This window comes from Leptosomus discolor, chromosome 4 (genome assembly GCF_034619465.1).
Source record: "Leptosomus discolor isolate bLepDis1 chromosome 4, bLepDis1.hap2, whole genome shotgun sequence".
NCBI classification, from domain to species: Eukaryota; Metazoa; Chordata; class Aves; order Leptosomiformes; family Leptosomidae; genus Leptosomus; species Leptosomus discolor.
In genome coordinates, this window is record NC_141394.1 from 51,379,746 (window position 1) to 51,395,110 (window position 15,365).

The 15,365-nt window shown below is 36.0% G+C and overlaps 1 protein-coding gene across 1 annotated transcript in view; it reads left to right on the plus strand.

The window, feature by feature from the left end:
- The window catches only part of SGCZ (sarcoglycan zeta), a 228,132-nt gene that overhangs the window by 97,839 nt on the left and 114,928 nt on the right, over positions 1–15,365 (plus strand). The window contains exon 2 of the mRNA XM_086464148.1: positions 1,923–2,024. Coding sequence (XP_086320274.1) covers positions 1,923–2,024 — 102 coding nt within the window. The remainder of the gene's footprint in view (positions 1–1,922; positions 2,025–15,365) is intronic.

A 15,365-nucleotide genomic window follows, 5' to 3' on the forward strand; every position in this document is an offset into this window, starting at 1 on the left:
AGAGTTACAGAGTTTGTCTGCCCAAGTAACCTTTACATGTGATGGAGCCCTGCTTTCCTGGAGATGGCTGAAACCTGCCTGCTGATGTTTTGTTTTGCTTGTGTGTGTGGCTTTTGCTTTACCTATTAAACTGTCTTTATCTCAACCTGTGAGTGTTCCCACTTTTACCCTGTTGTGTGGGGAGTGAGTGAGTGGCTGTGTGGGGATGAGTTGCCAGCCAGGGTTAAACCACGAGATGTAGTTTCAATACAGAAAGCACTTTTTCTAACAAAAAGACAGTTCTTGCCTTTATGTAATCAGTTACAAGTTTTGCTAAACATTATGTGGAATATTACAGAGTCTGTAAATTTCTCTTGGTGCTATATTACTTTCAGAAGCATATTCTATATTACAGATAGCCTTAGCAGTAGCTCTTGTTATTCCGTATTTTCTCCACTTTAGAAAGGAGTTCTATTTATTTTCCAGCTCTGGTAGTTTCTGTTTTCATAGTCATAGGTGTCTAGGCTTCTAGTCTTATAACTGACATGTGAAGGCATGATTCCCAACAGTGTGTTCTTTGCAAATCTGTCGTAGTGTGGAAAGCTATCTATCGCTATATTCTTGTTGTGTTTGGGAAATGGTATCAGCTGAATTACATGACGTAAAATGTAATTCTTTTTGTTGTCTTAAAGAATTAACGCTTTCACAGTCTTGATTCAGATGTGTATGCAGTGGTGTCAATCAAATATCTGCCATATTGGCATCATTGTTTGTTTTAGAAAGGGAATAGCTATAGTGGTTACACTATCTTTTGATAAGTACAATGTTTAATTCAGTGCCCTCTTCCAGCTTCAGCTATGGCAGTTGGGGACACTGTTATCCAGTTGCTTATGGCTGCCTAGCAAGTGGAGGTTACTTCTTTCACAATTCAGCCAGAGCTGAAATCCAAGTTCTTGCTGTTCTGCTACACTAGAGTCAGCAATGGCTTCAAAACATTTAATCAGCAATTAGGTTAAACTTGCTAATTTTCCACCTAAGTGGATCAAGTTAAAGTTCACTGGCTGTACAGTGAAGAACTATCTTCTGTCAGGAATATAGTAACAAGCATTCAGGGATAAAAAGTCTAGAATTTCTATCAGTCTGGAAATGATGCTGTCTCTTAAGTATCAAGCAGGTTTCTTGCAGCAGGTCCTGTAGGAATACAGCTGCCGCCTTATTATGCCACTTTTCTATGCTTATATTTTATTGAACTTTGAATCATTTGGTTTGCTTGCTCATCCAGACTTGTACGATGGCCCCTTTCCTCATTCTATTCAGATGAATTAAAACAAACAAAAAATAACCCTTAGCATTTTTGAAGTATTTTGAAGCATTTTGAAACAAAAACATCTTTGCACCAGCAACATGCTCTTAGTAGTGATGAGCAACTAGTAATAAAAAATGCTTTTTCTGTCTTCCTATAGGATATTTTTCTGTGTGTTTTAATTGCTGGGAAAAGCAAAACCAGTTGATTCAAGAAATAACAATAACATAACATTTCTTCTAATATTTAACTCCATAAAATAATAATTTCTTTACCAAATTTTATCTATATTTTTAGAAATAATTAATTGTTTCACTTAGCACATATAATTAAAGATCTAGTTTCACCTCTACAGTAAAGGAATACTTATGATCTGCATTTGTACCCTTGGATTAGGTGCAGCCAAAGAAGAGTGTACACAGTTCACCATCAGGCTGTACCCTTAAATACCTCAATCTTAGGTGAAGCTTTGCTTACAAATCCCTCCATCTAGTTCCTGTCCAAGATCATCAGGAGAGCTGGGGACAGTGGGATAGCACTCATTATTTTTAGGTGTTAGGCCAGCTACTGTGTTCTTTTTAGCTTGTTCTGGATAAGGATATTTCCTAAAGTGAATATATATATATATTATTGATTGTAGGATGGAATGGGAAATTTGAGAGTCACTAAAAAAGGAATACGACTTGAAGGAATATCTGAATTTCTGCTTCCACTATATGTGAAAGAAATCCATTCCCGAAAGGTAGGTGTTTTTCATCTTTTTTCCTTAATTTACAGCTAATATAAATTAATCTCTTCAGTCACAAACTACAAAGTTTAATTCTTACACCTCCTAAATTGGCAATCAGTAGAGATTTGCTTTGAGAATGCCTTAACAGTGAAAGCATCCTTCATGTCAAAAATTCTTTTTTTTTTTTTTTCCTGAAACCTTGCTTGCCTCTTAAAAGATATGTCTTATCCTAAAGAAAGGAGATTCAAAGCATGTATATTTTATACTTCAAATGACCTCAGCACTGGAAATGGAACACTTGACTCTTCATTTGGTGTGAACTCTAGAAAAACAAGATTGGTGATGTGTACAAAATGCAGTGAAATAAGGAACGGTTTTGTATATGCTTAAGTTCTTGCTAGTACTAGTTAGTGTGATTGCTTTTTTGCTTCTTTCTTTTTTTTTCTTATTTCTTTGGGTACAGGCAATCTTGCTAAACTGCATGATGTCTCTAGGATTTAAGTTTTTCAGAGCAAACCGTTTTTTAATGTTCCTTAAATGTAATTGTTTTATCATGTAGCAGCAGGTTGTTACAGAGGAAAAAAGAAAATCAAGATATTACGTATCCAGAAATTCACTGTAGTTCACTTTGATTCATTCATTTTGATTCATTCATTTTGGTTCAGTTATGCTGTTTATATAAACATTGTGAATGAATTAAAAAAATAATTTTGAAATAGTGGAAATCTCTTAAGTTCTTTTTACCATGTGAGTGATGTCCTATGAGCAGAGAGGAATGTTACAATGGTTTTCAGTCAATCTGCAAAGAATTTTAAGGTGCATACTGCAAAAGTTGACAGGAATGAAAAGTGTGTTTACCCTAAATGCTTTTGTGGAAAATTCTGGCCGTTGAAATCAGTCTCCTGTGTATATTAAAAAAAAGTCTCAAGTACATTCATAAATGAGATCATGACAGCTTCATATTTCTCTTAATTAGTTCCTTCTTCTGTTAATAAATGTGTAAGGTAGTCTCTCTGTCCTCTTTTTCCGTAAAACTAAGATTTTCAGTGTTTAGCAGGGTAGCAATATTGTCTTAGGTAATGAAATTCTATAATATTTAAGTAACAGTATATTCCCCAACAATGTTGAATTTTGATCATTTTATTGAGCAGATATTCTTTTACTTTTCAACTCACCATGCATACAATTTGTTACAAAATCTTGTTCATGTTTCCGTTATGAAAATGGATGTATTAACTGTATTGTTAATTGCTGTAAAATTTCCAGGCTGTGTAACCTTTCAGGGAGCATACTTTGTCTTAGAGGTTGCAGAACATTAGTCATGGCTTGTGCATTTTCCCCAGTTCCTTTCTGCAGGTGGATGGTGTCTGTTATTGTTCCATGTCCTGTTGCTGTATCTGAGAGTTACAATTTGGTATATTTACTTGCCCAAGGCTTCATACTGCAGAACATTGGTTCTGTTAAAGTAAGCATGGAAACTTTTTGTTTCAAGCGAGATTAATGAGAGGCTCAAGTAGGGTCCTAATTTCACTCAGAGCTGCTAACGAATCTCAGAAAAAAAAATGCACACAAATCTAACTACTGCAAAGGAACAGGATGCAAAGCAAAGTCTACCAGTAGCCTAACACAAGGTCACATTAGTAGTGTAAGGCTCATGAAAAACAGATAGACCTCTCAGTAAGTGCCCTCAAACCAGCAGAAGAAAAGGGATAGAGTTGATTGTTAACTGGACAAAGTATTTCAACTACAATATTTTTGGTGTTACAGACCTACTTATATCTATTAACATCGAAAAACTTGTTGCCTAGATAAAAAAAGTGGTTTATATATAGTTTTGGTTCTCATCTTGCAGCGCTTGTTCCGGTCTTTTGCCAACTTGCTTTGTAGTTGTGCTAAAGTTTCAGCGAGTGGTGGTGTATGGAAATGTGAATGTCATGAAGGAATGATGAGAAAATGCTGTGGAACTTTATTAAGCTTTACAGTAGGGATTTGTGATGTCTCTGCATGGTGTTTCCCCAGGCATCTGGCATCTGCATGTGACATTAGCTGGTTTATCCCTTACAGAATTGATCTTGGTGCTGTAGAAATCTAAGGGTGAGCCAGTTTTTCTGAGCTCTCATTATAGTCAGTAGAGACCTAGTCAACGCAGTGGATTCCAAAGAGCTATCCTGCTCACGAGCCATTAGCGTTTACTCTGGGTGATACAGAGGGGAACGCTTTTCCCCACCTTTTACACAGAAGCAGTAATGATTCATGTTTGGTGTATATGGGAGTTAAAATGTACCATGGAATTGAAAACTCGTTTGAAGCTGATGTCTTTGCAGCCTTTTACATGCATATGTTGCTTATTTATTTTCTGAAAGGAAAGTTTGCTCTTTAAGCAAATTTACTCGTTCCCGTCTAAAAGAACACAGACATTAAAGTGACATCATTTGATTAACTCTTGACATGACTTGTAACATAAACAATAATAGAATCATAGAACAGTTTCGGTTGGAAGAGACCTTCAAGGTCATCAAGACCAACCTTTGTCCTAGCTCTACCAACACCACTAATAACTTTGAACAGGTGTATTTCCTCTGTGCTGGTGATATGATTTGTAGAATGGCCTCTGGGGGACCTTTGCACAGGGTGCTCAGCCCTGCGGGTCAGGGCGTCATGGCTTTCCCATTACTCAGCACAAAGCAGAGTTGGGTGGGGAGACTGATGATAGCAGCAGTGTGCAGCAGCAGATGTACTGTATTATGGCTAAGAGGCGTGTATGCTGGAGCTATCTCTTAGTTAACTAGATCTGGAGCTGATAAAATGTGTTCATTGATAATACAGGGTTCACCTCTGATTCTGATGGCGAAGTATTTCTGATAAGAGTCCTGGGCAGTCTGATGAGTAGCTAGGCTGAACTGAGCTCTCTGCTGCTGCAGTTTAAATGTGAAGGGTAGCTATGCTTGCTAGTGTAAAGTGCACGTACGCTTACAGATGCTGAAATCGCCACTTTTGCCTGTAGCATACCTGGATCCCCAAATAAGATAACTTATGCAGGGCTAAATGCAGACCTTAAACTGCCTTTGTCAGAAGAGTTGTATTGAACTTTACCTTTTATCTTGTGATTGCTTCATTACAACCCTAAAATACTTTGAGTTAAGTCAGTTGGAGAACAAATATGCATGAATTCTTAAAACCAAAACAACTTATATTTTCTATCAAGTAGCAATGGAAAATCCATTGGGTAAACTGAATATTTATTCGTGTTTTCTCTTTAGAAGCTGTGTATATGAGAAGGCTGCTCAGAGGGTGCTGTTTCCCTTGCTCCTCTTGCTTTACCCTTTCTGCTCTATTCAGTTAGCGGTGTCCGCAGAATCATGGGTTCCTAACCAAAATCTCAGGTTTATACAAAAAAGATACTTCTGTATTTTCATCAAATGACTTAACTGCATGTCAGAACTTGAACCGATACATCAGAACCTAGGCAGATGAGGGCTCATTTAATATTGGATTGACATCTTTATATCCTTGAAACAAGAGTACAAATACTCTATGAATTAGATTTACTAAGAAATTCATTGTGTAGGTAGACCAGCCATAGTCAAACTTTGATCAAATTACTGGTCTGAAACCAGTACGTTTTATCTAGACAATGTTATATTTTTCTATGTTTATATCATTTGCATTGATATGATACAAAGAAACAATGCAAACTACATTCTTTGTGATGTATCATTAATGAGATGTATGAAATCAAATAACACACAATGCAATAACCTGAATTATTACAGTATTTCGCTTCTGAACTAAATTTTTAGTCATCCTACTACTGCATCCATGCTACTGCATTTGTGAATGGAAACAATCAATGTATGGTTTTATTAGTTTGTTATATAAGAATAAAAGCAGTTTGTGGTGTTTTCTTGAGAATGTATTCTTGGCTTTTTTGCTCTTTTTCATTCGCACATGCAGTATTAAGGGTAGAAGAAAATCAAGTTTTCTTTTTTTTAAATAGTTTCCGTTGCAGATAAAGTAACTCACTCATTGTCCCTTAAACTGGGGGGGATTGCTTTGGGGTTTTCTGTATAATTTAAATTATAGTTAATGTTAAAATAACAGTTAAGAGTGTATTCTCTGAACTTAGAGAGCATGTGTTTTCCAGAGATATCGGAGAACACAGAATTTAATGATTTAGTTAAAAGTCATTAGAAAAAGGTCTAGCAAACAAGAGATACTGAACACATATAAACTTTTAACTGAACACAGGAAACTCTGTAAACTGTTTCTCTTGTATTTTTAAATACGTGATTGTATGAGCACTAAGAAACTGTAAGTAGGTTTCAAAGCAGAACTTCTTTCGGGTATTCCTTCTCTGCAGATTTTTCACTCTGAAGACAGAATAGCCTCATAAGTATGTAGGGAGCTTTGTTTTACTTTGATTCAGATTTGGAAATAAAACAATCTTGACATAAATGATTCCATAATATGCTTCTTTCTTCACTGTTTCTCTAAGTGTGTTTAAACATCAACATAGAATTAACCTTTGTTCCACCCAGCACATTGCACATATTTAGGTTTGTGGTTGGGCCTTAGATGCCTTTGTGAGAACCCCAAATTCTTTTTTTGACAGAATACCTTTGTTGAGCTTCTCTCTAATAGTGTTATAAAGGAGTATAGGAGATCACATTAAAAGCCTTTCTAAAGTTGAGGAAGGACATCCACTGCTCTTGTCCAATAAGCCAGTCTTATCATTATACAAGACCACCAAATCAGGTGCTGCTTGCTGTTCCTAAACCCGTGCTTATTTTTTTCCAGTTGCCTTCTTTTTCCTTCATCTACTTTGCAGTGATTTTCAGGGGGATCTTCTCCATACTCTTCTGAGGATCTGAAGTGAGACTGACTGGGTTGTGGTTTCCAAAGTCTTCCCTTCTTGCAAGGTGTTTGTTGTCTCTTGTAAGGTCCTGCAAGTATGTCACGTTTGATTTTTCTGGGTTGGGGGGGGGAGGAACATGTTACCCCACCCTCCCCTGAAACCTATTTTTCCAAATATTCGAGGCAGAGTTGTTTGTTATATCCACTCTCTTTTCTGGTCTGTAAGATACCCCCTTGCCATGCAGTAAAACGAGTTCAAGAGTCCTGCAGTCCTGCCACTACTGAGGTATATAGGTATGAGAGAAGTTCCAGTTGGATGTCATTGCTTACCTTTTTTTTTTTTTGATTTTTTTTTTTTTTTGTAGTACAAAGGGACCTAAAAATCTGCCTAAAAATCACCCCACACTTTATTGCTCAGTGTGAAGTGCAATGTTTGTTTCTGTAGCTACCTGTTACAATCCTCTCGGAGAAAATCTGAAATGCTCCCCAGTTCATTTTTCTAATACCTACTCTTCAGCCTTGCCCTTGAGACCACTCACCTGTCACTGAGAATAAAGTCATTATTATGGCATAAAGGACTCCTTAAGTCATTTTGGCTCTAAACATGATGTACTTCCAATGTACTGAAAGCCCAGTGTCACTTTATTGGCTATGAACAAGATAGAAGGTTTTCCTTATCACAAGCTTTGCCAAGGGACAAGTCACTCTTATATTTGTTGGTGATCTCTGTAGGGACTGACACTCTGAATTGAGTTGGCTGTGCTTGTTCTTCACTGACAGCTGATAAGAGCTTTCATGATTCATGATTTTGTCCTTGATTTGCTGTACTTCACTGAAACCTGTCTGGGGGTCATCCAATTGAACAACTCTATCTTTTGAACACATTTTTTCATGTCAACCTGTACTCTTACTATTACTGTGCCCTGTTGTTCAGTCAAGGAGGATCTCTGCTTTTTATACTGAAAATTCTGAGTTAATATTACCCAAGCATTTTACTTTTTGGTTGGTTACAACTCATGAATAAAGTCATGAGTGGCCTATATACACCCAATTTTATACCAGCCTGAGGAACTGAATTTGATTTGGGAACACTTCCTCAAAAGAATGTGGGAAAGTTAAGGAAGTAACAACTATATTTCTGGGATTTGTTGTTGGGTTTGGTATCAATTGCACTTTCAACTTTCCAAGTAATTCTTTCATGTGATACATCTGTGTTTCACTGGGGTGAATTTCAGTTAAACCATGTGATATTTCTGTTTGATGTTCATCATGTCCTGTGTCTGATCCTAATACTCATTCAATGTGAATTTGATTTGAGCTGTTTTAACTGTATGAGCATCTTAAGCTGAGGAATTACTTTTTTTTTCTTTCCTGAACAACTTTAATGTAGCTGCAATTGATAGATTCTAAGCAATTAAAGAAATACTGTATGTTTAAAATGAAGAAAACCTTTTATTAATGTTTCCATAGGAAATCTGATGCAAAGCAGGAATCTAAAAGCAGATGACTTGCAAAGAGAGTTGAGAAGGAGAAAAATCTATATCTTCCTTTATTTCTTCATGGGGGAATGTACTCATGTATCTTCATGGAGAACAACATTTATCCTTTGCATCCCATTTTATAAACTTAAGGTAGACCTGAATTTTTTCTCCTCTGTAGAAAACTTAGAACTATGGATGCACAGATAAAACTGAGGGGAAAAAAAAAAAAAATGGGAGTTTTGTGGCAGAAAAATATCCATGTAAGCCATTAAGCACAAGTCCATATTAAGTCCATAACAGAATTTTATCTGCCCAAAATACTTCTAGTCTGTTAGCCTTGGCTTGAGGGCTGCTGAGATAATTTGAAATGTATTTCTTAGAAGCTGGGTTGTGCAATGCCCTCACTTGTAGGCCATTGATAGGCAAAGACAAATTTTCACAGAAAACATTGTAAACAGTGTGTTTGTCAAGTTAAGAGAGCTACTTCATATTCAAAGACTTAGTGTATTAACAGCAAAGAATATTAATGTTGTAAAATTATATATATCTAATGCTGTTGGGAGTTGTCAGCATGGATTTCTGAAGGAGAGATCATGCCTGACCAACCTGACAGCCTTCTACAACGAAGAGTATAGCTTGCTGGATGAGGACAACTGATGTTGTTAATTTTACCTTTAGCAATGCTTTTGACTCAGTCTCCCGTGATATACTCTTAGACAAACTGATGATGCACACCCTAAAAGGAAAGGAAGTGTGCTGAAAACCGTCTAAACTGCTGGGCTCAAAGGGCTGTGACCAGTGGCATGAAGCTGGAGGCCAGTCACTAGGGGTGTTCTAAGGCCAGCATTGTTTAATTTCTTCATTAATGACCTGCACCTGCACAGTGCATTCTCAGCAAGTTTGTGTATGATACAAAACTAGGAGGAGGAGTGTACAAACAAGTAATTTCTAGAAGCAAAAGAGAAGAGAAATAATGAAAGCATTGCAGTTTTAACTGTTCAGAGCTTTAATTATTTCCAATTCATTAATAAAACACTTTTTTTTTTTCCTGTTTCATATCAGGTGAATCTCAAAAGTACCAGGAGTAATAATCAAATCAGAATTTCAAAGATACACTTTGAAAATTAATATAAGGTAGATTCTCAAGGTATTCATTCTGAAACAGGAGTTGATGTCCTAAAGTTTGCATGTGTCATTTCCAGAAGTGCAAGAAAACTTTTGTAATCAAATTATATAAAGTAGATAAACCATTCATAATCTGCAAAAATAAATATCAATAAAATTCAAACCCAAATTCTTCTTGTTACTCTAAAGGAGATGTGAGTAGTCTAATAGAAGTTGTGAAAGTATTTTTCTTTCAATGACATCTGCAGGAAAGTTATAGAAGCTTACTTCCAGAGTTTGATGATACAGTTTAGAAAAAATAATTCTTCTACTTTATTAATGTAATTTATCAGGCCTGTATTGTACTATACTGAGGGTTGTGAGTGTTTTTTCCTATTATTGTTCTCAGCATTTCTGTGTTCTACCAGTAAGAAGAAAATTCTGAGCAAGGACAGAAACTTACATTCTAACTACTGAGAAATACCATATTTTTTGGGACACTGCACACAACTTGATGTCTTATATAATAGAGAGAAATAATGAATATTCTGAAGTTTAAGATGAAAAAAATAAGAGTTAATCTTACCTTGAGCATCTGGGGTGAAATTCACAGGATGAGATACAGTGTTATCATCATATCTGTTTTGGCAGTCCCTGATTAGGACACCATTGCTTTCCTAAAGGGACAAATTGCTTGTTCCTTTGCAGCTTCCGATAGCTGACCACCGCAAGCAAATATCATAAGGATTGCATTAATAATACTGTCCATCTCCTGTTTGAAATGAGCTTTGTATTTTCTAGCTATTCAGTAAGAACTAAGCTGGATTTTACTGCTTCATAACAACATTTATTCATGTTTGAAATTTTTTTTTTTCATATGAACAGACATTTATAACTTGTGTATTTATGCACAACACTTTAAAATCACTGGTCAGTCTTAAGAAGTGCAGCCTTTTTTTTTCAGATAGCAAGCATGCTTTTTGAGTTTATACTATACAGCCCTCATTGTCATAAGAAATATATAATGCTATAAACCTCTAGTTTCAGAAACAATTTATCACCAGCAGTGCAATTTTCAGCTTTGAAAATGCTTTTAAAGAATATTTTTTGTTTATTTTTTACTATTCCCTAAAGAAGTTTCCCATCCATCTAGTACTGTGACTTAAACTTCACTCTCCTTTTCATAGTTCTGAAATCCTTCCACAATGACTTTAAAATTTCATTTCTTTGTGCTGCCAGATCAATTTCTCAGGAAACCTGGTGAACATCCATCAGTTTTGTAAGGAAGTACTTGTAATGAGGAATTATCAAGTTAAAATGAAGTAGAGAAGACAAGTAGATACAAGAAGTGCTACAAGCATTTTAATAAAGGAGTACAAATTACTAAAATATTTGTAGGAACAAGTAATGTATTTTAGAGTAAAAACTACCCTTTTCCTTTTTCCTTTTTTAGGCAGTGTAAAAAATGTGTAAGTTGTATTTTTTGCTTATAGATCTTCAATATGTGGTTATTTCAACCACTCCTTAAAAAAAGGCAGATGGAGTAATCATTCTCCTTTTCAGATGCAAAAAAAATGTACCACATTTCGTCATCTTATGGATTATGCTTTTGAATCTTTACTAACATTGTTACTCCAAAGTTTTGAATTTATTATTTGAAGAAATAAAATGGAAGCATTAATTATTCCATAACAAGGACCATGTTTTGACACCGGTCTTCATCCAAGACTGATAAGTAACTTTAGTTTAAATCCTTAGTGACTTTTAAGAGCATCCTCATTAAATAATTGTGCAAAGCTAATCAATTTATATTCTTTTCATTACCAAGTGTATGATCAGTGACTTCCTTTGAACTCATTTTATTAAAAGGTACTAAAATTTCAAATAAAAAACCCCTGAAAATTGTAACTTCTTATCTTTAACAAGTAACCTGAAATACCATGCATTCTACAGATAAAATAAAAAATAGATTGGAGTTTGACAAAATTGATGTATTCTATGCTTCCTTCCTGTTATTAACTTTGGATCTAATTATGCAGTCCTTTCTGAAGTGTAATTTCCTGTGGGCTTTGTAGATAAACATCAAAATTTTCCATATTCCAATTTTTCCATGGAACATTTCTATGAAATGTGAAACGTTATTTTCCTGTTAAGAATATTCTCCCTTTACATGAAGCTAAGGAAATGAGAAACTGACAGAATAGAGTAAAAGTTTATTTTTTCAAACCTCAGCATACTCCTTGATTTGTGGGTGACCAAAAAGTTCAATTGTACTCCTTTGCTACATCAAAAGCTGTTTCAAAAAACCTGTATGGTCTGCTTCAAAGTTTCCATAACTTCCTCTATATAAGGACCTGTCCAGATAAATTCCAATTAAATATTTATAGGTTTTCTCATCTTGCCAAATTAATACATAATGTAAATTAGTTCCCAGTGACTCTTGTAGTCTTGAAAAGATTGTTCCTAAATATTTTAAGTGGTGACCAAGTTGATTTATCTTTTTGTGTTGTTTTGGTATCTCTTCTTTGCTATAGCTATGCGATGCCTCCTACTTAACATCTTGAGTAGACAGTATTCTGTTCAGTGCTCTTTGTATTAGCCTTGGGCCTACTTCTGTTCTAGAATTGTGACCATAGTGTTTATGTTACATTTTGAACCTCAGCTGTTGCAGCAATATGCAATCTAATTTGTAGACTCACGAACTGTTTCTATATTAAGTTGGACTTTGAAATCTCAGTGTTGATCAGACTCTGCTGATTTGCTATGAGTTTTGTTGTTTGTTCTTTTTAAAGCTTAGAATTAAAATTAAAGAAAATTCTTAAGGTGGTAATTGTGTACGTTTTCCAAGGATAAATCTCCAAGCTATATGAAGACTTCAAATTAAAACAGTAAACTAGTGCATTGCTGTGTGATGTATTATTTGTGTCTCATAGACATAAAGTAAGGGTTAGATTTAATTTTTTTTTTTTTTTTTTTACAAATTCAGTTGAAAATATACACTGGTAAGAACTTCAAACTATAGATGTTAGAGTTCATGGGTGGGATTAGGATAAAGATAACTCACAAGCAAAGCAGAAGTCTTGTAATGGGAGCAGCTGAACAAGTTAGCACCCTGTACTTGAATTGGTAATTATGGTTTCAACATTACGATTGTACAACAACTGGGGATTTACAGTGAAGTTAACTCCTGGGCTTCAGCCAGAGGCTCACTTGTATCTTTAGCTGAATTCAAATTGGTTCTGAAAAGAAAGTAACTGTAGCTCACAGTTTGCTAATTTAGGGTGGCAATCTGGCATGCCAAATTCTGCACCCGCTACTGCAGTTTATAGTCTTGCTGAAGTCCTTGCAAGTGTAAGTGGTAACTGCAGTAGCATGGGTGCAAGCTGATGATGGTGAATTTTCTTTTGGTCTGGAGCCTAAGTAACTTTAGAAAATATAAAGTTATTGTACGTAATTCTCATTAGTAAAAGTGAAATTTGTGTTGATACTAAACTTGGCAATCTAGTAGCAATTTACATGAAAGATGCCACAATCATTTTTAGTAGAAAGGAAAATTATAGTTTAAGAGTATAGAAGGGCTAGATCAATATATAAATACAAGGTCTGGGCAAAGTTTATTTTTTGTACCCACCAGATCAGAATCTTCCTATACAATTGTGGTCTCTTTGAGTAAACTAAGTAATGCTTCATACTTTTGTTGTTATTTTAATAAAGTGTAGGCATTTTGGAATGTCAATTAACTCTCCTGACAATCTGAACCAAAATGCTGGCACAGAAAAGGCAGAAAGTAGATCAGCTTTTTGCAGGAGCAACTGCTGTATATTCTACAAGCAGAAAAATTGTTTAAAAAGATATTTTAATATTAATATCGTTACAACTATTTGGATCCAGGCTACTACAGTATGTTCTTCTAATTTGTAGGTGCTGCTTCTCTTATAAGATATACTCCACTAGCATGCAGTAGTTTTTTGAAACACTGTGGTTCATATTGAATAGTATACTAATTTTTGGAGTAGCTTCATTGATCGTTCAGCATGAATATGTGCAATATAATTTTGTTCTTATGAAAGTAAGGAAAATTATATTTTAGCATATGAAATGGTAGAACTCTTACACTGCAGATAAGGTGCTGGGATTACCTGAAAGCAGCTAATGCAAGAATGAACTGGTGCTTCTTTATCTTAAATTAAATGGTGGTGATTGAGTACTAGGAAAAAATTCAGGTAAGAATATGAAAAAGTCAGGTATGTTGGGGGAAAAAAAGTGTTAATACTCAGCTGTGGCGCTTACTGTTCCTTTTTATTTTCTCAATGTTTTTCTCTCATTAGTTGAAAAAGAATAGCTTGAAATGCTTCAAAATTTTTAACACACAAAACACAGAAAATTTATATGAATATCTGAAATACTGTCAGTAGAATATGCAAGAGGTCATGTTTATATTCTCCCTGTTGAAGACTACATTTTTTCTTAACTTTGTACTCGGTGTCACAGTCCACTCTGTGGACTCATGATGGTTTGTTTGCCATGATCTCGAAGCGCAAAATTAAGGTGACCACGCCAAAGGGTTTTTCTTCAATCAAACAGTGAGACTTTATCGTTTGCCTATAAAGTGATGTGCAATAGGTAAGGGGGTGAAAGGAAAGGGAAAAGTAGAGTGAAAAGAGGAAAGAGATCGATAGCTACCACCGCGGGTCCAAAGTGTCCCTATGGTCCCCAGCTCCAGGCAGTGTACTGCTGGTCCTAACGATAGTCATGATCCTTGGTGGGGAAAGCTTCCAAAGCTCAGTTGCTGAGGAGCCACCTTTTACGCCAAGTGACACACCTCGCTCCTCCTCTGTACCTCTGCCTGTTCTTGGCTCCATTGATGCTGATCAGTCTTTCCTGACAGCAGTTATGCGGCCCACCTGGTCAGCTCGGGCTAGTCCCTGGTACCGGAGAACGGTATGGCACTCTTCGTACGATGCAGCTGTCACTCCCAGGAAGTTTGTACTGCATTCCATTCTAGGGATCAGCAACTGCGTCTCAGGCAGGCCGCTGCAGACTCATGTCAAGATGTTAGCCTAACCTTTGGGGTACCTTATAGTCCATAGCCCTGATGACAAGGTTGAGACAATGCTGTTTTCTGGACCAACTCTTACAGTTGGGTCTTAGCATTTTAAGGCTTTTAACAATTTCTTTTCACAGAGTCAGAAGAGCACTGTTCTTAACTACAAAGAGAGTTGATGTTAGTATTTGTGTATTTCCGGCTATTTGTTCTGTACCTTTCTAAGGTTTGCAGTTGTTTATTGGTAGGTGGATTTCAGTGATTTGGTGTAATTGCCAATCAAAATATTGGAAGAGACACCTGGTGAAGAAGGCACAGATGCTTTATGTGTGAATTCAAGTAGTATAAATCAGAATCTAATGAAGCATTCTACAAAGAACGCTTTGTTGCATGTGGGTATTTCTGTAACAGTAACAGGCATAAATCTCGTTTTGACCTTGAGTTTAGCACTTAGAAGATGGTATCTCTTTACAGCTATATTACTTAATCTGTCCACCCGGTTTTTAGTTCAGGGACTACATATTTTACAGGTGTCGCTTAGTGCTATGAGAACCAGGTGGGCACCAATCGCCTCCTTATCTCCTATGTATCTCAGTTTCTACCCAGGAACCACCTAAGGACATACAGACTACAGGTATCTATTATGATGACAGTTTGGCCAGGATCACGAGGTGTGCCACATAATTAAAAAGGAGTTGCAGATCCATCCAGCATAATATAGCCTTGCTGCTAAATTCCCTTCCATTGAATAAACCAAGTTCAAGCTTGGAACGCAGCAAGTTGAGTAAATAAACATAAACCAAGCCTTAACTGTGGATGAATCCAAGCTAGAATCTAAGACTTGCCTCAACTTTAGCCTGAAAAAAACCC